This window comes from Artemia sp. Qi Xiang Cuo, chromosome 8 (genome assembly GCF_049724085.1).
Source record: "Artemia sp. Qi Xiang Cuo chromosome 8, ASM4972408v1, whole genome shotgun sequence".
Taxonomy (NCBI): Eukaryota; Metazoa; Arthropoda; class Branchiopoda; order Anostraca; family Artemiidae; genus Artemia; species Artemia sp. Qi Xiang Cuo.
In genome coordinates this window covers 47,415,221-47,435,482 of record NC_142801.1, presented here as the reverse complement: position 1 = coordinate 47,435,482, position 20,262 = coordinate 47,415,221, and the positions used below count along the sequence as shown (strand labels likewise).

At 35.3% G+C, this 20,262-nt stretch overlaps 2 protein-coding genes across 2 annotated transcripts in view; one reads left to right on the top strand and one right to left on the bottom strand.

Moving 5' to 3' along the window:
* The window catches only part of PolH (DNA polymerase eta), a 419,141-nt gene that overhangs the window by 6,457 nt on the left and 392,422 nt on the right, over positions 1-20,262 (top strand). Inside the window, exons 2-3 of the mRNA XM_089093495.1 lie at positions 9,497-9,631; positions 10,485-10,699. Of these exons, the coding sequence (XP_088949621.1) occupies positions 9,497-9,631; positions 10,485-10,699 (350 nt within the window). The remainder of the gene's footprint in view (positions 1-9,496; positions 9,632-10,484; positions 10,700-20,262) is intronic.
* LOC148949489 (cuticle protein 19-like) lies at positions 12,569-16,813 on the bottom strand. Its single transcript, XM_089093509.1, has 3 exons — positions 16,705-16,813; positions 14,485-14,607; positions 12,569-12,941 (listed from the first exon to the last, which is right to left on the bottom strand). Exons 1-3 carry the CDS (start codon positions 16,708-16,710, stop codon positions 12,630-12,632), a joined length of 441 nt encoding a protein of 146 aa, XP_088949635.1. The 5' UTR covers positions 16,711-16,813; the 3' UTR covers positions 12,569-12,629.

Below are 20,262 nucleotides of genomic sequence, written 5' to 3'. Positions count from 1 at the left end.
CTTTCAAAATTTATCTGAAGCTGTAAGCAGTTATGAAGAGTAAGCAGTTTGTCCATTAAAATGCACTTTTTTAGGAATCTACCCTACCCCACCTAAACAATGACCCCCCCCCCGACTCATTATAGCTGATATGCAATTAAGATCACCAAACGTAGCCTGATAGATATATAGATAAATAAACTTTTATTCTCACCAAAATTTTCATGGTGCTGCTAAAATTTTTTTGTATAGTCACACTAAAAAGCAAATACATAAGACACTCTAATCAATCCTCCTGACTTTTGTTATACATATTTACAAATCTAGGCATAAAAATTTTTGCTAACCGCTGATGGGCACAGCATACTGGCTGAAGTTTCTCAACAGGCACTGCAACCCTGCGCAAGAGTCGTTTTGTTGTGGATTGAGAGGGAAACGGGTTTTGTGAATTGGGTGGATGAGAGATTTTCTTTCAAAATCCATGCAGAGTTTCTCTCTTCTTTTTTTCAGAGTTTGAATTTTAAACTTTGTCAGCAGCTCTTCATACAACATGTCTGCCTGGATTGATACTATCATCAGAGCTATTTTCTGAACTCTTTCGAGCCTGGCGCTTTGTTCAGCTGTCAGTCCAAAATGCCATACAGGAGCTGCATGTTCCAGAATTGGGTGAATAAAAGAATTAAATATTTGGAGGAGGTGATCTGGGTGGGTGCCATGCTTCGACATAAGCTTGAGCATCCGCAGCACAGCATTACCCCATTTTACTAGACTAGATGCGTTTGCTTTCTATTTTAAATCATTGGTAATAATAGCTCCCAAGAGTTCAATTTTTCTGACCTTAACAGAATCAGAGATAGTTGATAAAAAAATTTGTTCAGAAGATTTTAAAAATTAAATACTTAAAATAAAAGATTTAATGTCATATTTGAACTGGAAGCTTTAGTCTTCATGTTATAAATTAAAATTTGAGCTTTGCTACATTCATTTGCTTCACAAATTTCTCCAAGGGTAAAGCTGTCAACATGTTTCCAGCAGTCTTCACAATAATTAGCAATATCATTCATCGTAACTAAAAAAAGAATAGGACCCACAATGGTACCTTGAGGTACACCACAATATCTGGCTCAGGTTCAGAGAAAGACTTCATATATTTTAAAATTTGGAACCTGTATATTAAAAAACTCTGAATGATTTTCACAACAGCAGGATTCACTTTAAAAACAATTAAAAGCTTAGAAATTAAAATATTATGACCAATCAAATCAAAACCCTTTTTAAAATCAATTATTATTAAGTTTAGCCATTTATCAGGCTCATCAACATGTTTAAAAATAAAATGTAAAAGACTGACTAGATAATGGGAATTTGATGTATTCTTTCTGTTACCATACTGATGAGGATCAAGGAGGGGTTCAACTTCAGCTTTGAGCCAATTTGTTACAAAACTTTTGTACATTTTGCTTAACAAGGGGGTCAAAGTGATTGACCTCACATCGTCAAAATTAAGTTCAGTATCTTTTTTAGGGATTGGAGTAACATACCCCATTTTCCATATTTGTGAGTAAACTGTAGAAGTTGAAATGCAATTAAAAATTTGTGTTAGTGGCTTAGTCAATTTGTCAGGAAATGCTTTTATAAGTTCAATCAGAATATCTATGGGAGTTATACGAGTTTGTTTAAGTTTCTTTATTTTACTAAAAACTTAATCCTCAGAAATACTAGGTAAAGGTACGCCATCATGTGGAATTATCTGATACTCTTGGTTTGTTTTATTTACATCAAGAGGCAGCAGAGACTGGATTATTCTGGCCAAAGGACCATTTAACTGGTTCGTAACAAAACTAGGCATAAAAATTTTTGCTAACCGCTGATGGGCACAGCATACCAGCTGAGGTTTCTCAACAGGCACTGCAACCCTGCCCAGGAGTCGTTTTGTTGTGGATTGAGGAGGGGAAAGGGGTTTGTGGTTTGGGTGGATGAGAGATTTTATTTCAAAATCCATGCAGAGTTTCTCTCTTCTTTTTTTAAGATTTTGAATTTTAAACTTTGTCAGCAGCTCTTCATACAACATGTCTGCCTGGATTGATACTATCATCAGAGCTATTTTCTGAACTCTTTCGAGCCTGGCGCTTTGTTCAGCTGTCAGTCCAAAATGCCATACAGGAGCTGCATGTTCCAGAATTGGGTGAATAAAAGAATTAAATATTTGGAGGAGGTGATCTGGGGGGGCGCCCTGTCTCGACACCAGCTTGAGCATCTTCAGCCAAGCATTACCCCTTTTTGCTAGACTAGATGTGCTTGTTTCCCATTTTAAATCACTGATAATAATACTCCAAAGAGTTTGATCTTTCTGACTTTAGGAGAATCAGAGATAGTTGGTAAAAAAATTTGTTCAGAAGATTTTAAAAATTAAATACTTAAAATAAAAGATTTAATGTCATATTTGAACTGGAAGCTTTAGTCTTCATGTTATAAATTAAAATTTGAGCTTTGCTACATTCATTTTCTTCACAAATTTCTCCAAGGGTAAAGCTGTCAACATGTTTCCAGCAGTCTTCACAATGATTAGCAATATCATTCATCGTAACTAAAAAAGAATAGGACCCAGAATGGTACCTTGAGGTACACCACAATATCTGGCTCAGGTTCAGAGAAAGACTTCATATATTTTAAAATTTGGAACCTGTATATTAAAAAACTCTGAATGATTTTCACAACAGCAGGATTCACTTTAAAAACAATTAAAAGCTTAGAAATTAAAATATTGTGACCAATCAAATCAAAACCCTTTTTAAAACCAATTATTATTAAGTTTAGCCATTTACCAGGCTCATCAACATGTTTAAAAATAAAATGTAAAAGACTGACTAGATAATGGGAATTTGATGTATTCTTTCTGTTACCATACTGAAGAGGATCAAGGAGGGGTTCAACTTCAGCTTTGAGCCAATTTGCTACAAAACTTTCGTACATTTTGCTTAACAAGGGGGTCAAAGTGATTGACCTCACATCATCAAAATTAAGTTCAGCATCTTTTTTAGGGATTGGAGTAACATACCCCATTTTCCATTTCTGTGAGTAAACTGAAGAAGTTGAAATGCTATTAAAAATTTGTGTTAGTGGCTTAGTCAATTTGTCAGGAAATGCTTTTATAAGTTCAATCGGAATATCTATGGGAGTTATACGAGTTTGTTTAAGTTTCTTTATTTTACTAAAAACTTAATCCTCAGAAATACTAGGTAAAGGTACGCCATCATTTGAAATTTTCTGATACTCTTGGTTTGTTTTATTTACATCAAGAGGCAGCAGAGACTGGATTATTCTGGCCAAAGGACCATTTTACTGGTTCGTAACTGTTTCATCATCAGAATTTGAACAAAAATCAACAGCATTTGGGGATTTCCCAGAAATTCTTTTTATTTCCTTATCCTTATAGCACATGAGTATTAGCTTTAGTAGTTGGAAACGTTACTATTTGCTTGAGTCCTTGACGTCTGAGGAAACTTTATATTCTTAGATCGTTCTTATCACCAGTAACGCAAATTCCAACATTTGGTTACTTAGAAGTAATAAAATAAACACACAAATCTAACTTTTCAGTAAAGACCTTTTTTTGGAAAGATGCCACACTAGGTGAGCAATAAAACACTCCAATAAAAATATCTGTACAGTTCTCAGAAGCTTTTTTGGTCAAATCACAATCCAAATCATTTCTTTATTGTCATTAATATGGGATATCTGCAGAAGCCGTGGCGCCAACTGCTCACATATGAAACACGCTGCGCAGCCACCTTTCTTAGCTAACGGATGATTCTGATGTCTTAGTTTAATAAATTGTTTGTAACCTTGTATTGTAAGGACTTTGTTTATGTACTTTTGTAACTTTAATAATTTCAGCTCAGGTTACTTGAACATAACCCTCAAGCTCCTCCATTTTATCAACGTTGAGACTCTCTGCATTTAAAGTTAAAAAAGAAGGAAAATGAAAATGTGATTGAGGGACTTCTTTTTCAACAACTTTATGTTTGTTTACTTTTGTCTGTTTTGGGAAAGTCTGTTTAGGCGAGAGAGAGACTTCAGGCTCATCTAATTCCATAACTAGGCTATCTGATTCATCATGAAGGGCTGCAAAACGGTTATGAGATGGAAACGGTGACAAAGGAGCAGAAAACATGCTAGGGTTTGTCTCACTATTTGAAGTTTTAGAAACTCTGCATGGAGTTATTACGCGTGGATCGTTCTGCCTGCTATCTGAAAATTTTGAAGATGGTTATGCCAGGGCATAATGGGAAGAGGGGGGGGGGGGGAGGAAAACTGACAGGGGATACTAAAGTAGAGGTCTTCAGGGAGGGGGAGGCCTTTGGGGATTGAAAGCTTGGGAAATACTCAAAACTATTTTTTGCCTGATATTCGCAAGGTTGTCACTGACACCGGTAAGCGTGACCATCAGGGAGCGATAGAGGCGTGCTCGTTGGCGCACGCCCTCTTATTTTCCGAAAGTCAGGAGTGACGTGAGCAAAAACGCATTCTCTGTCAGGACAAGCTCTAACACTACACAAATCTACGTGGTCAAAACTACAATCATTTTTGTTGCAACATTTTGATCTAAAATTTAAGCATGTATGTAAATACCGACACTTTTTCTTCCGTCTACAAAACCCTTGTTCAAAGAACCGGTAAAGCGTGTTGTATTTACGAGCAGCACTGTCCGTTTTACCGTCGTATGTTCTTACATCACTCTTCTCTGCGAGAGTCAGAATGGGTGCACTTGTACTAGTTGATGACGTATCGCTAGGATTGATTTCGTCTGATAAGATCACACAGTCGTGGGCTATGCATTTTCTAGATGTTATGTTTTGCACTTCATTATCAGGGGGTGAATTTCGGTTAGCAACAGCGATATCATTGTTCATTTGTGTTGACATGGTAACTTGGTCCCAGGAAGTTTGCGAAGGGTCACAAGGGCGGGCTTTGATAGCCACTGAGTGTTCTTGTTTCAGCTGGGCTATAAGAAAGTCTTTAACCTCCAAATGACCTGTCAACACTTTAATTTGATTGTTCTTTTCCTCCATTTCTGACAGAAACGTTGAATGCCTTGTCCAGGTTTCTAGATTTTCTGCTTGAGATGCCGATAAAATTGCTTCTAGGGTCTTAATTTTTCTCACTTAAACGGATTGTTTCGGATTCATAGTTAGGAATGTCTACACTTACCGCAGACGGCTTAGTCCCTTTCGGTAGCTCGGAGCTGATTTTAGGTCCCGTAGTAATTTGTGGTGAAGAGGTGCCAATTCTGCTTCCTCTTACAGGTCTTTTCACACTAGGCTTTTGTGGGGGTTGAGATGCTTGCGACTTCGGAGTCACGGGATTTTTATTTTTTTGCATGACAGTCGATGCATAACCATTCAACGGAATGGTCCTTTAGCCCGATTTTGGCAAATTTAATAACGCCTGTGTGGTACCAGCGGCCGCTTCCTGACATGCATTGGACAGAATTTGTGGTTACCATCAGTCGGTACTCGGGGCAATAATTCTTTGGTTTCGACATATTACAGAGTGGGCAGGGTGAACTTATATCATAGACGAAAAAAGGGTCGTAAAAACGAGAAACAGTGAGTGGAAAAGCGACAGGATCTTCAACCTAATTGGTGAAATTTGTATTCACACTTATGTAATGGCAACTGTGATCATGCAATTAGTACTTGTTATAAAACATTGATCCGGAATTCCGAACAATCTTGATCCAACATTCAAAATATAAATAAATTTCCTGAAACTAGGTCAGTAGCCTACAATACTTTTAATCCTTATCACAAAGTCTTTAAATGATCTGTCATTAACTCCGGTCACTGAATTAATTCAAGAACATACTGGACTTCAAATTTAATAAATCCAATCTAGTTAGATGTTTTCAACCTTGAACTTGAAATAGCCAGCAAAACGGTAATCCGCTCATAAAAATAAATACAAAATGAAATTCCACAGGGAAATTCCACAGGTTGAGCATGATTATATCAAAAAAAAAAAAAAAAAACTATGGTTTTAACACATATGGTGCCTAATTTCATTACAAATAAAGCGAATCAACTTGGTTGAATCCAGTACTGCCACCGTGTGGTGTTATTTCTTTTGTAACTGGGAAGCCTAAAATATAGGTATTGTCACTTTTAAATCAATTGGCTTCTTGGAATTTCAAATTGCCTTCAAATTCATCCTTTTTAGGGTTAAGTTCTTGTTTCGTGTCTTTGAATGGCAGAAAACAAGATTTTACGATTGTCCAATCTCTTTGGTCACTTGAAAAAGAGCTTTAAATTTACGTTTGAATGAGCTTACTCCCAATTATCTTGGACTTTTGGTTTGATACAATCACCCCTGAAAAAAAAGACAAATAAACATGCATCGCCAATGTTTCTTCTGAAAAAAAAAGTGAAATTCCACATTTTGAAGATTGGAGATTGAAACCTGTACAGTAGGGTTCTCTGATGTGATGTATCTGATAAAGGTATTTTCAATAAGATTGCTTGATTTTTTGGGGGGTTTTCCCCTGTTTTCAAAAATCAGACAAATTTTCTCAGATTTTTGGTTTTGGGTGGGTAACAGTAAACTGAATGAATTTATATATTTATAATCAGCATAAAAAGCCAATACTGCCGGTGTAGCAATTTTCTTAAGAATTCCATTTTTAGTTTTGGTGAATATTGGCCCAAGTTATTTTTACTTTCTGTTTTTATCACAAACTATTTGATAAGATTCTCTTGTGACGAATTTTTTTTTGAACCTTCTCATTTTATTTAGTTGAATAGGACAATAAAAAGAAAGAGGGTCAATTTGACAGCTTGATAGTAAGTTTAATTTTTGTTTTTCTTTTGCTATGTTTTTTTTTTAATGTCTGAATATAGTAAGGGATTTAAGTTCGAGGGGGAGAATTGTCCTGTTATGAAAGAGGTACATTATACATGGCCGACAAAAAATAAAAACGTGGTATCTATGCAGGCAGGATAATTTTTGAGTATCTCTACTCTTTCTGTAAACTATTCTAAGGCTTAGAAAATTGCATAAAGACAAGTCTACATCTGTTATAATCTACAGAAGCAATAAATCTTTCTGTAATTTAGGTTTGAGTTGGATTCTCTTTTAAGATTAAATGCTTAATAATTAAATTTATTATTGGTTAAATAAATTGGTCACTTTGCCAGAAGTCCTTGTCGTTTAAAAATTACTATATTTTGTTTCATTTTGCATACAATTTAATCGTCTTTTTTATTTGACAGCTTTTTTCCTAAAAGTATTTAAAAATACACTTATTCCTACGAAAAAGTATCCTGGAATATATTCCCTTTAACCCAACCACCACTGCTAGTTTGCCATCTGGCCCCCACCTCCCTTGGAAAATTTTCTGCCGGCACCCTTGTTTGAGACTACCAAACTTTCTGTAGTCTATTAAAGGCTCCAGTAACATGACAAACTCTTGTGAGTCATTCTTTTTTGGTTGATCCAGTTTTGTCAATCACACTTCCAAGGTATTTTAAGTAGACATATTGCTATCCATATTTGTTGCTCAAGGGTGAGTGTCTGGTTGGCATGTTTTTTGGTTTTTCAGCATTTATTTTGAGGCTGAATTGACTCCATTTTTACATCATGTGCTCTAGGAGTTCTGGGTTGTGTTTCTTACATGATTACAGGATGGGAATCTTGTTGGCAAAGTCTGTACCAGTGAGATGTGCTTTTGGATTCAACTGGATGATGTCTATGTAGGTAGTCAATGATGATTATGAAGACTAGCAGTGATAGGATGCAACCTTGCTTAACTCCTTATCTGATATGGAAGAAATTTGTTTGGTCATCTGGTACACAACACTCTCTATCTTCATAGACAGTAACATTCAATGAAATTTGTTATCAGAAATTCTTTAGTTTTGTAGGATCTTTCACAGGCTCTGGCAGTCTACTGAGTCAAATTCCTTCTTTAAATCAATCAATATCAAATAGATTTCTGCTTTCCACTCTCTGCTTTCTTCAGTCAGTAGCCATTATTTAAATTTCCAGGCTGTATATGAATGGTTTGGTTTGAAGCCATGTTACTTGTTATGAAGGTACCTGTTCAACTCTGAGCTTGTTCTTTGTAGTAAAATTTGTGACTGATATTTGCTGGGTATACAAAGCAGGCTTAAAACTTTCCAATTGCCTGGGAGGGTTGCATCACCGTTCTAGTAGATTCTTACAAGGGTACTGCATTTCTAGCTAGAAGGTAAATTAGCTCTCCTCCAGATTAATGTAAAAGATGTTGCCCGGAACTTGAAGTAAATCAGAATTGCATCTTTGAAGTACCAAGTACATCAAAACGAAAGGTTTTTTTGCCTCCCTGCTCCATTTTAAACCTATTTGTACCTGGAAATCAGGACTTTCTACAATTTTTATTCTAGTTGTTACACATTATTAAAGGCTAGAAGCAATGTGCAAGAGTTCCACCAGTGTTGCTGTAATATTCCGTATTGTTAGCTTGTTTAGTATTGTTCGCTTCTCTAGTTTAGTTCCTTGGTTTTCTAATTCCTACTGGGGTTAATTAACTTTCTTCAACTATCTTGGATAGAGCCTAGAAATGACATGATCTGAATGTTCTAAAAGGCAATATTTTACTTGTTTCATTACACTTGCATATATAGAACAAATTGGTTGATTATTAATGTGTGAGACCATGAATGTACGAAGATATAATAGTCTATAGGTAGTAAGAGTTTTAGCTAGCACTGAGTGTATTTTTTCTTCCAGCAATGGTTTTCTAAGCTTTATTTCCAGAGTTGTCTCTGTTTTACTGAAGTTTGGACCATAGACTGTTATGTATGAACAACTTATAACACCTACATGGTTGTTTACCTGTGTACATATAATGGATAGGATTTTTGTATATTATTTGGTATCTTTTCAGGTAACCAGTCTATTAAACACATGAAGATCTTTAAATTAACATTTACTCTGTTTTACTGTTTAAATTGTTTTATGCAATGAAAACAATAAACAGTTTTAGAGAGCTGGGGAGTGTAGCTTCCCAATTTTTATATTTCTGATCATCTTTTTTAGCTTTAACTTAGGCCTACTTTATTTGACGTATAGATAGATAGATAGAATTATTGTAAACCGAACAAGGCCACACAGCACAGTGTGGCAAAAACTACAACAACAAAAACCACGAACTTATATTATTCTCCTTTCTTTTCAACATAAGATTGAGGTATTGGACAGGAATTTTTTCCCCATAATTTTACTTTTCTCTTTACTTTAAAAAAGGCTTTAGTTATAATCTTTCAAATTTAAGCACCTATATAGGGAGCCTAAGGAATCATTGAACTAAAAAAGGGCTTAAATCTTTAGAAATATCCTTTCAATTTGTTTTATCCCAAGGAAAAATCGCCTGATCCCCCTTTAAGGATTGAATCTTTCTACATCTATTCTAGACAGTATTTTTTTGTGGATTTACTGAAGCCGCAAGTTTCAGTTAATATACACTTTTATTGTGTTTTAGAATAATAGCTGTAAACTATGAAGCTAGAGCCCATGGAGTGACTCGAAGCATGAGAGGGGATGATGCGAAGGAACAGTGTCCAGATATTACTCTTGTTCGGGTGCCAGAAGAAAGAGGAAAAGCCAATCTTACCAAGTAATATTTTTATTTTTGTCCTCATGCAATGAATGTTAGAGTAATCTTTTTTAGTGGGTTTTTTTATATATGCCATTTGTCAAGTCCGTAATCTTAACTAATGAAAATCAAACAAAAAGATAGACATTGTTTCTACGACTTAACCTATCTTCCTTTTGGCTATGACATAATGCTGTGACAGAAGCCATATTTGTTTATGTAAACTGTATCCTGCATACCTGGATAATCGTATGCTTTTCAGTGACAGAATAATCTCTAGAAAAAAGTTATTCTATTGTGAAGGTTAAAAAAAAACAATTAAAACAAATATTTTTGCTATTTACATAATAGATATTCAGTGAAAAATAAAAAACTAAATAAAGTCACTTATAATTTGAAACTCTATGACAGAAGCAACTTAAAAAGCCTTGGCTTCATTACTCCAAGAAATCTAAGCTAATACTCAAAACTAAAGAACCTAAGGGTCGTAGCTCTAAAGAAGCTTAGCCAAGACTTAATTGGCTTGTTTGTCACTGGATTAGTTGAATTTAGTCCTAATTTTTTGCGTTGATTTTGTTTTTGCGTGATCGAAGGGCAATCAGGTAGCAATTCTCACGATGTCTGTGTGCGGGGGGGGGCAACTTAGGTTTTTTCTGATATGTTTCAATGCAAATACAAAAAAAAGGCATTTCTATGAGGATATCAAATTAAGGTTGTTAAATGGAAAAACTGAAAAAGGATCTTTTTCAATGGAAAACCAATAAAGTTGCATCTAAATCTAGGGGGAGGGGGGATCTAGCTCGGCAATTTTCATCCCTCCTCCAAACTCGAAATCTTAAAATTAATTAACAATTTTTTTCTCTTTCAATTTAAGGTATAGAGACTGTGGTAAAGAAGTAATCGACGTACTGTGTCGCCATTGTAGCTGTATAGAAAGAGCAAGTATTGATGAAGCATACTTAGATATTACTAATGAAGTACATAAAAGGCTAGAAGAAATCCATTTAAATGAAAACGATTTTAATTTCGAAGCTTTGTCATCGACATATGTGGTTGGATGGGAAGGAAGTGGCCAAACAGAGGAGGAGAGTAAGTCCTTTAATTTCCTATCAGTGACTAATAGTAATATTTACACTGGGACATTTATTTAATACATTTCATTAATGATAAATTAAGATACACTGGGGGGGGGGGTACACGGTTCCCCATCCCTTGAAAAAAAAGTCATAGGTTCTTAAGAATCTGCTGTATAAATTCTCAAATTCTACTCACTAAAACATAGTGTAATGATATTGAATAAACCAATTGTTTGCTTGTATTTACAGCATGCCATGTAAATAGCATGGATGAATTAACAGCTAGACTTTTCGTCTAAATAAAAAAAAGTCAATAAAAATGTTTTTTTATTGTAAAAACTGTTTTTAGACGGTGAGATTTTTTTTCTATTGTGTCGGAACTTTACATTATAGAGTTAGTATTGCCTTTTGTTTAACCCAATAAAGATTAGATAGAAGAAATGACAATCAATAGGATTGATTTCGAAATTAAAGTCTTGCGTTTCTCTTACTTTGCGCCCCTTAATATTAATCTATCCACGATACAGGAAGTAGTGGAACAAGGTAAGTACATATCAGCCTCTGTTCTTTTCTTCTCAGCGAAGCTCCGATTCACTGATAAAACTTAAAAATAAAAAATCTACGTTGCTCTCTGATATGGAGGAGACCCCTCCAAACAAAGAAACTGAACACTTGAACTATAAAGGTTAAAGCTCTCAAGTTCTATAGTATTCCAAGTTGTAGGTACCTCACTACGAAATTTCAAGGGAATTTGGGGAACTTAACATCCGGAATTTTAAGCAAGCTTCTAGTTTTTGGAGTTTCTGTTTCTGTTGAAATTAATTGTCTTTACCCACACTTCGTTGCTATGAACTTTTATATAGGAATTTCTGCAAAAATCAGAAAATTAAATAACAAACTCGACTAATTGAAACACTGAATTAGTTTGTAAAACCCCATGGCTGCACTGTTCAACCACTTTTTTGAATATTTAAATTTTCCTATTGATAATTGCAAGAAAGCATTTTGGTAATGGGGCAAGAGAACCTGAGCACTTTCAAGTTATGTCTAACATCAATTTGAAGCTACTGTCTGCTTGCTTACCATCTCGTATGGTTTTTCATTCGAAAAAAAAATTATGGTACGACGAAACAAGAGCTTGGCAGAACAACTTCTGATACTCCTACCTGAAATAGACTATAAAACTCCATCTCAGCGAAAACAATCCTTTCTGGCCCCAGGCAAGAACTATAAGCATCGCTTATCATAACTCTTATTGTTTTATTGCGGTCACTAGAAATTGTTGGCGTAGGAAAAAAAAGGACGAAACTGAAGTGTTGCTCCCGTAACACAAATACCACTTGCTTCACCTAAAAAGTATACGGCAAGTTGAACCTAAATTAGTAGTTTACCCTTGACCCCCAAAAAAGTACGATAAACTGGAAAGGAAAGAATTGTCTTACAGAACTCTGTCCCTTATGCGCTAAAATCTTATAAGATGACTCTACATATTTCACCGGGCATGAGTGGCGAAATAATATGAGAGTTGATGAAAGTGCACGTTACTTAGAATTGTCAACATTTTCAGTCTGAAAATGCCGTCCTTGAATTGTTATCTTGATACTTCCCTTTGCTTCAAATATTTCTTATTCAACCTTTTTTATTTAGTTAATTCGGAGTTTGTCGAAATTTTACTACCAGTTTGGCACTTATAATGTTGTAATTTATGATTGGGTTTGCAGATGCAATTTTCTTTTTGTTACAACGTTTTTCAGCTTATGCATTGCCTGTATGCCGAGATACGGAGCTACAAAATCAGTATTTTTCAGCAACCATCACGCCTCTCAAATATAAAATGATAGCCTACCACGTATTATGAAAGAAGTTATTCAACCAAAATCAATTCATATCAATCGTATTTTATTATTCTGGTAAAAAAATAGTTATACAATAGTTGTTATCTTTTAATATTTTTGCTCGTATGCTGGTGCCTTGTAAGCTGGTGCTTTGTATTCTGGAGCTGGGTAGGAAGCTTTGTAAGCAGGTTTATATTCAGGATATTTAGCTTCACCAGTATATTGGACATCAGCGTTGTATCCGTTATAGGCATCAGCTGTGTAGGTTACAGTCTGGACGCGTCCGTCTGGAAGGAGGACTCTGTAGCTTCCCTTGGTATATCCTTTGTCGTCGGTGACCTGCTCATGAGCGTAGTCATTGTAGGTGTAGTCGTCCTTCACTGCCCAAGCAAATTGGTATGGGGCGTATTCATATTTGTACTGGAAAATTGGATATAATAGTTTAAATAAGATTTCCATATTTACGTTTTCGTTTTCTTTGTTTTTTAAAACATTTCTATCAAACCAATAAATATTTACCTGTCATAATCATTGATTTGATCTAATCATGTGGTTGTAAAAATCATTGATTACATATTATTGGCAAAATTGTTCGAACCTTTATTTGGAATTTGATTATTTTTCAATTTGTTGTGAAATGTTTGAAATTGAGTAAGGGCAGGCAATGCGAAAGTTAATACCTAAAAATCGAATCTACAATTAACAATTTTCTATCACGTCTCGGACTCGTCACATATTCTGAAATTCTGCATTGTTCTTACTCACCACGCTGTTTTTTTCTACATGATTATATGAATATCAGACTTGGAACTCCACTTCCCTCCTCCAAAAGAAATGGGATCCCGTCTTAGCTCATAAATAGCTAGACACAATACTGAAGTTACTTTCCAGGTTGATAAAGTGTGCACATTGTTCTCTCTTGGTTTTTCTAAGCTACAGGGAGATAGATATGTCCTTAAATAATGGACAGTATTCAGTCTAATCTTTTCTGTCAAGAATCAGAGTTTGGATTTTAAGAAAATTTGTATCTGTTGATTCTCATTAAAAGGTCATTTCGTTTCCTGTCTATTTTGCCATCTTTCCATGGTAGTACTTCACCTTGTATTTTACACATTAGTTTTTCTTGAAGTTCGTTTGACGGGACACCGAACATTTGCGTTGTCTATACCTCCAGAATAGTTACTATGAGCTAGGCGACAATTGATATATATTGAGCTGTTTAGAAGCTTAGTCCAATAACTCAGGTTTTTTAGGTTCTGTACTCTTAGGTATTTGAAGTCAAAGTAGCTAATTGAATCAAAACTTTGCATGTGTATTTGCATAGGTGCGCACACTGGTCTTGGTCTTATAGGAATGAGAGGCATAGCATACATTCCAAGAGAAGAGAAGTTGAACGATTTCAAAGGAAGGCAGATCGAAAATTTAAAAGTATGTTTTTGCAACCAACGTTTCAAATTTTTTTTAGTGGGTGAGGTGCTTCGATATGATTTAAGATAATTTTCCCTAGCTCTTCCCTGCTGAGTGAATGTGTTTATGTTTTATTTTCTAAAGATAGGGAATAATCCCTAAATGACGAAATTGAAAGTTAATTTATTGGTGAAAATTTTTGAACGCAAAATGATTTTGAGAATCCTAATTTGCCAATAACATTATTTTGAAAGCATTTTCAACAATTAGGCATAACATATAATAAGTATTTTTTTATTAGATAATTGATACATTCTAATCATAACAGAAATACATCTTGTTAAACAATTTATCTTGGAACGTTTTTTAATGGATTTAATTCATTTGGATACTAAGTAACTGAGTTGCAGACGAATGTTTGATAGCGTCTTTAGCTTTTTCTGATGGAAGCTATTAACAGAAAATAGTTTATGAGAAAGTCAATGCTTTTGGTTTTACGAAACTAAGCTCTCAACTCTGGAAAAAAAAACGGCATAAAAAGGAAAATGTTTCTTACATCTCCTGCAGCTTTGTAGGCTGGTTTGTACTCTGCCGCCTTATATTCTGGTTTGTATTCCGGCTTTGGGTATTGTTGTGGAGCAGCCAATGCTGTAGCTAGCAATGCGCTTATGATGAGTACCTAAAAAGAAAGCCAATATTAATAAAACTGAAAGCAAATATTGTAACAAAAACGTGGCTGCAAAACTGAAGCATATTAGTGCTTAAAACGAAGGGTTTGTTGCTGAATTTATCTTTCAGCGTGGCAGCAAATATCTAGTGTTCAGAGAATATTTTACTACCCTTGGATCGCTGCTAAGGGTCGAACATTTTTACGGCCCGGTGTGACATGTTGTGTGCACTAAGAAAACTATTGTTCATATCGACTGACAAATTACACATGCCATCATTATTCAAATTACAAAGATAGCATATGTCCTGTAGAAATGGCAATAGCTCTTTTCCCTCTAAAAATTAATGATCAATAAAGGATAGCTAATAGAAATTTTTTGATTAGTTCAATTATCATTCATTTCCTATATTATGACTGTACTTTGTCTGTTTCATTGTAATGTTCCTATGAATTTGAAATAGAAACAGAATAAAATACGAAATAAAAATCTAAAATAGAATACGAAAGAAATAGAAAAATACGCTGCTTGCTGTATAAATTTTAACTGTGTTCCTAAAAAACGGCGACGTCTGTGTTAAATCACAATTGTGTTACTTTTGGTTTAGTCAACCGAACTCATAACTAATTTATTTTATTAATATGTAATTTGTTCGAATATTTTTAATTCTGTGAATTATAATTGATAAATTACATGTCTTATAACCAAAAATGTTGCTAAGAAACTTGTTTTGAAGGGGGGGGGGGGGGTAGGGGAGGGTCAGAGAATTTATCGATTGGCTGGTCATTTTAAAATTTTTGTTACTGGTCGAGATTTTGCATGTGCTATTCACCGCAAAAACGCGACGCTTTTTGCCACAATTTTAAACACTCAATTTTTTTTTGCCGACTGGTAGAACTCAACCGAGAAGGCATTTTCCACCCTCCTCATGTATGATGTCTCTAGCCTTGTTAAACGTAAGAGACCCATCCAATTTATCGGCTTTTTTTAATGATATAAATTTCGAGGATCCGAAAATATTCCAGAGCAGAAAAGCCTTACAGAAAAGCCCTCACTTAAAAGGAATATGAAATTAATCAAATAGTTCGCGGTAATGAACTTTAAGTAAGGAGCGGCTCGGCCTAATAGTACCCGAAACTCTAAGAAACATAATTTGGATAAAAATAGATGCATCAAAAGAATTGGATGATTCCAAATATATAAGATTCATTAAGTTTATTGTTACTCATTAAAATCTACGAGCCTGAGAAAACTTGCCCTTTTTCGAAAAAGGGGGAAACATCACCCAAAAGTCAAGCGATCTCATTGAAAATCGCAGCATCAAATTCAGCGTATCAGAGATCCCTTGTGTAGAGGTTTCAAGTTCCCATCTGCGAAAATGTGGAATTTCGCATTCTTTGCCAGAAGAAAGATCACGGGTATGGGCTAATTTGTTGTTTCTTTTTTCCTAGGGATGACCTTATCGAATCAACGGTACTAGAAGATTGGTAGAGGGCTCATTTAAGACAAAATTAATAGTTCTACTTTAAATGACCAAGAACACTGGAGGGCAACCATACCCCCTCCCTCGCTTTTTTTCTCCAAAGTTGTCTCATCAAAATTTTGAGATAGCCATTTCGTTCAGCATAGTTGAAAGGTCCAATAATTATGCCTATGGAATGGATTGACCCCCCACAGCCCCCGGCGAAAGGGCAAGGGCAGTTGATATTATTTTTTCTTGGATATTTGTAATTCATTTAGAAATTGTTTAAAGCGCTCCAAATAAAGCATATTTTAAATAGGTATGATTGACAACATTAATGAAATACTAGATACTCGAAAACTGAGTTAATTGAAAACACTGGTATCAATGGGGTGGTGTAGGGTATCGTGCCCCTTAGATTATTTTGCCCTCCTCTCTCTATTTTGAATATAACTTTTTTTTATTATTTTCATTCAAAAATGCCATTTCTTGGTATTTTCATTTTAAAAATTACATTTTGCACCCCCCTTAATCTCCGTGAATTGACGCCACTGATTGAAAGGTACATTTTAGACTTTGACATCCGGTAAAGAGGGTGCTGTATTATAAAAAAAAATTTGATAACAATATAAAATAATAAACTTACTTTCATTTTGTTATCTTGTAGTAGGGTAATGACTCTTTACTCAAAACAAAGGTTCAAAAGAAACTAATGTCTTGTGAAAAATAGTGTGTCTTATATAGTTTGACTGCAAGAAACGACCACGCCTTTTTGATTTAGCTCTGCATGTATAATTGAGTTCAAGAGCCTGAATTTCAATTGAAATAAGGGCCTTCACCCACAATCTGCGATGACTTCATACATGGAGGAGGACTCGCCGCTAGAATCGTTTATTATCTAATATTTTTGCAGAATTTATTTTTGGAGTCTTGGTTCCTACTTCTTACCAAATTTGACCGTCTTTCACAATAAGTCTATTCACTTGCTTATTCTGTGATATAAAACATGCATGGTCCAATTTGTCTCCAGATTCGGTAGATTCAGCAGTTTCATCGCACTAAGTACGTCCAGAGGCGTCACTAGCCAAATTGTTTGGTGGGGGGGGGCAGTAGATGATAGGGACCGGCTGATCTTTTAGACCAACGGATTTGCTATTAAAATTACTTAATTTTTTTCTTTATGTTTTAGCGACTGACACTGATCTTCTTTCATTGACTTTCCGGGTTATTAGGAAGTATACAGATGTTTTCGGGGATATACAGTCGTTTTTTTGGTAGTGGGGGGGGATCAGGGGTTACGTGGGGGGATCTTTCCATGGAGGAATTTCTTAGGGGGGAAGGGACATTGCTATGAAGGGGGCGCCAGATTTCCCAGCATTATTTAAAAACACGATCAGAAATTAAATAAAAAAGAAACATGTTTTTCAACTGAAAGTAAGGAGCAACATCAAAACTTAAAACGAACAGAAATTATTAAAATTCATTAAAACCTAAAACGAACTAAAAACTTAAAAAGAACTTAATACATATATGATTGGGTTCGCCCCCTAGTTAATACCTCGCTCTTTACGCTAAATGTTTTTAGTACTTTTATAAGTGCTATTTATTCTAATTAACGGCCTTTGTGATTAAGGGGTCATTTTTAAAGGATTGGACCAAAATTTGAACTTTAGCATAAAGAGCGAGGTATTGACTGGGGGGCCAACCCCCTAATATACATATTAAAAATATATGAATATAGAAGTTCGTTACGTAAGTTAATTCGTAAGTTACGTATATTTATTACTAATAAAAACGTTCGTAAATAAAATTAAACAACTTTTGAGAAAGCCATTTAACCAAAAAAGGTAAAATTAATATGCAAATTTCGTTTTGATTATTTGTGTACAGTGAGCCAAAATCAATACCTGCATTAATTCAAAAACGTTCAGAAATTAAATAAGAAAAAACAAGTGTTTTAACTGAAAGTAAGGAGCAACATTAAAACTTAAAACTAAAAAAAAATATTCCGTGTGTGAAAGACAAGGAGACTTGAAAGACTTGACTGCTGTCCCAAGAGTTGACTGTAGGTCATGACGCCAGTATCGTCTTGGAACTGTCGCCAGTATTCTCAGAAACTGAAAAGATTACACCTATTGCTAAGTGGCTAGTTGATTATGATCTCACTGAGGGCATCAAATTTGCGCCAGCATTTTCTGTTCTAAATCTAATTAGTAAGGAATTTTAATTTGACTCTGTCTTTTCAAGCACAAAGCAGAAGAATGTGCTGTTGACCGAACGTCCAAGAATACTTTTGCTGTAGTAAAAGAACCAAAAAATACTCACCCGTTAGTAAGGAAGGCATTTCAGACGGTAAAGATTGTGTCAGTGACATCTGCTAAGGGGAATAGAATATTTGGCAAATTCGAGTCAGGGAAACTGTACTAAGGCTAACAATGAGTAAAGAACGCCTTGACAACTGCTGACGTCAGCCTTGAAGTGATTTTTTTTGGTCAGTTCTGCATATCTGTAATAGTGCAAAAGTGGAAAGGGTTGAAGTCACAAAGTATTTGATTCTCATTTTGTATTTCTATTTAATTTTGACTTTATTTGAATGTTAAGTGCCCCTTTTGTGAAGAACACAGCATTGATACAATAAAAAGTACAAGATTCCCTTCCTTTCTAACCCAGCCCCCTCCCTGACCCCCAATGAAATGTAGCTGAGGATCCCTTCTGAGGAGGTACATAAAAAATGGTTGTTGTTTAAAATGATGTTAAATGAGAAAAATGACACAAGTCACGCGTAATACCAATATGTTGTCTATAAAAGCTTAAAGACTGTTCGCCCAAAAAAGAAATATAATAGCACAACACGCAAATATGTTATCTCTGGTTTAGTTTACACATTTGGTATAACTAATGCGTCGTGATAAATTCATGTGTATCAAAGCTTGAAGGTCTTGATTAGCTAAAACCACAAATAAGAGTATTGGATTGTTTTTAATTTTTTTATTCTACTCACAATTTATAAAAAATATTAGTCAACAGCATCTATTCGGGGATGCTGTCCAGGTATTCAATGACACCTGGTTATTGCTCTTGTGAACATAAAACTTTTAGATACTTTCAATTTTTATGTACTTAGATACTTTCAACTTACTGCTTAGATACTTTCAACTTACTGCTTAGATACTTTCAACTTACTGCAGCATCAAGCAACCGTAGGCAAACTCAGCTGCGCACGCTCCTCTTCCATCATAATCTATATAAAGCCTCCCTCTTTACATCCCAAGAAGGCTTCCCAAGCCTTCTCAAGGCAAAATTGTGACTTCTGAAGAAGTCGCAACTTCCTTTAAATCCTTTCTTACGACCCCTTCCTACTCCATCCAGCCTTGGCCTGCTTTTCGTTTGGCCCTAGATGGTCAGCCAAAAAGGACGATTTTTGGCAGTCTGTCATCCTTCATCCGGGTTTGCAGTCACGGTGCTTGTTAGGCAAACTCAACTAATTATAATCGCTCAATTCAAATTAACTAGGTCACACTAAGAATACGAAAACTACACTGATTGGTTATTGATTAGAAAACAGGAATAATAGTCCAGTAAATCTACGGAAAAAAATCGACGATCTGGGACAAAATTGCAATATACATGATTTTTACACCATTTTGTAGAGAAAAAAATTCTGTACAACATACTAAAAGTCTCCAAGAACTCCCTTGGCGGAACAGGGTGAAAAATGGGGGGAAAGGGGAAAACTCGAAAATCTACGACCGATAGCTCTTGATGCTTATAATGGCATTCCTGATGCTCTTGGGTCGAAGAAGATCGAATATGTTTTTATTGCTGTGTAATAAGTGGTTTCCTCGTGTCCCCACTTTCCTCGTCTCCCCCACTCCTGGTTCCTAGTTACAAGGGAAAAAGAGGGAGAGATCAAGATATCCTCTTAAGGAAAAAGATAGTCGACGGCTCTACAAAATTTGTAGAGGAGACAAAGGTCTATCAACTCTGCTTTAAAACCCTTTAACACCGTTTTGACGAGAGTTCAACATCATATTCCCTGTTCTCTTTTCTTGTGTTGGAGATCACTAATAGAGCATTTATACATAGTGGAAATCCGAGCGGATTGTGAAAAACGGTCGGAAAATTTGCTTGGTTTTCACAATCCGCTCGGATTTCCGCTATGTGTGAATGCGCCATAAGTCTAAGTGTATACACATGCTGCCAC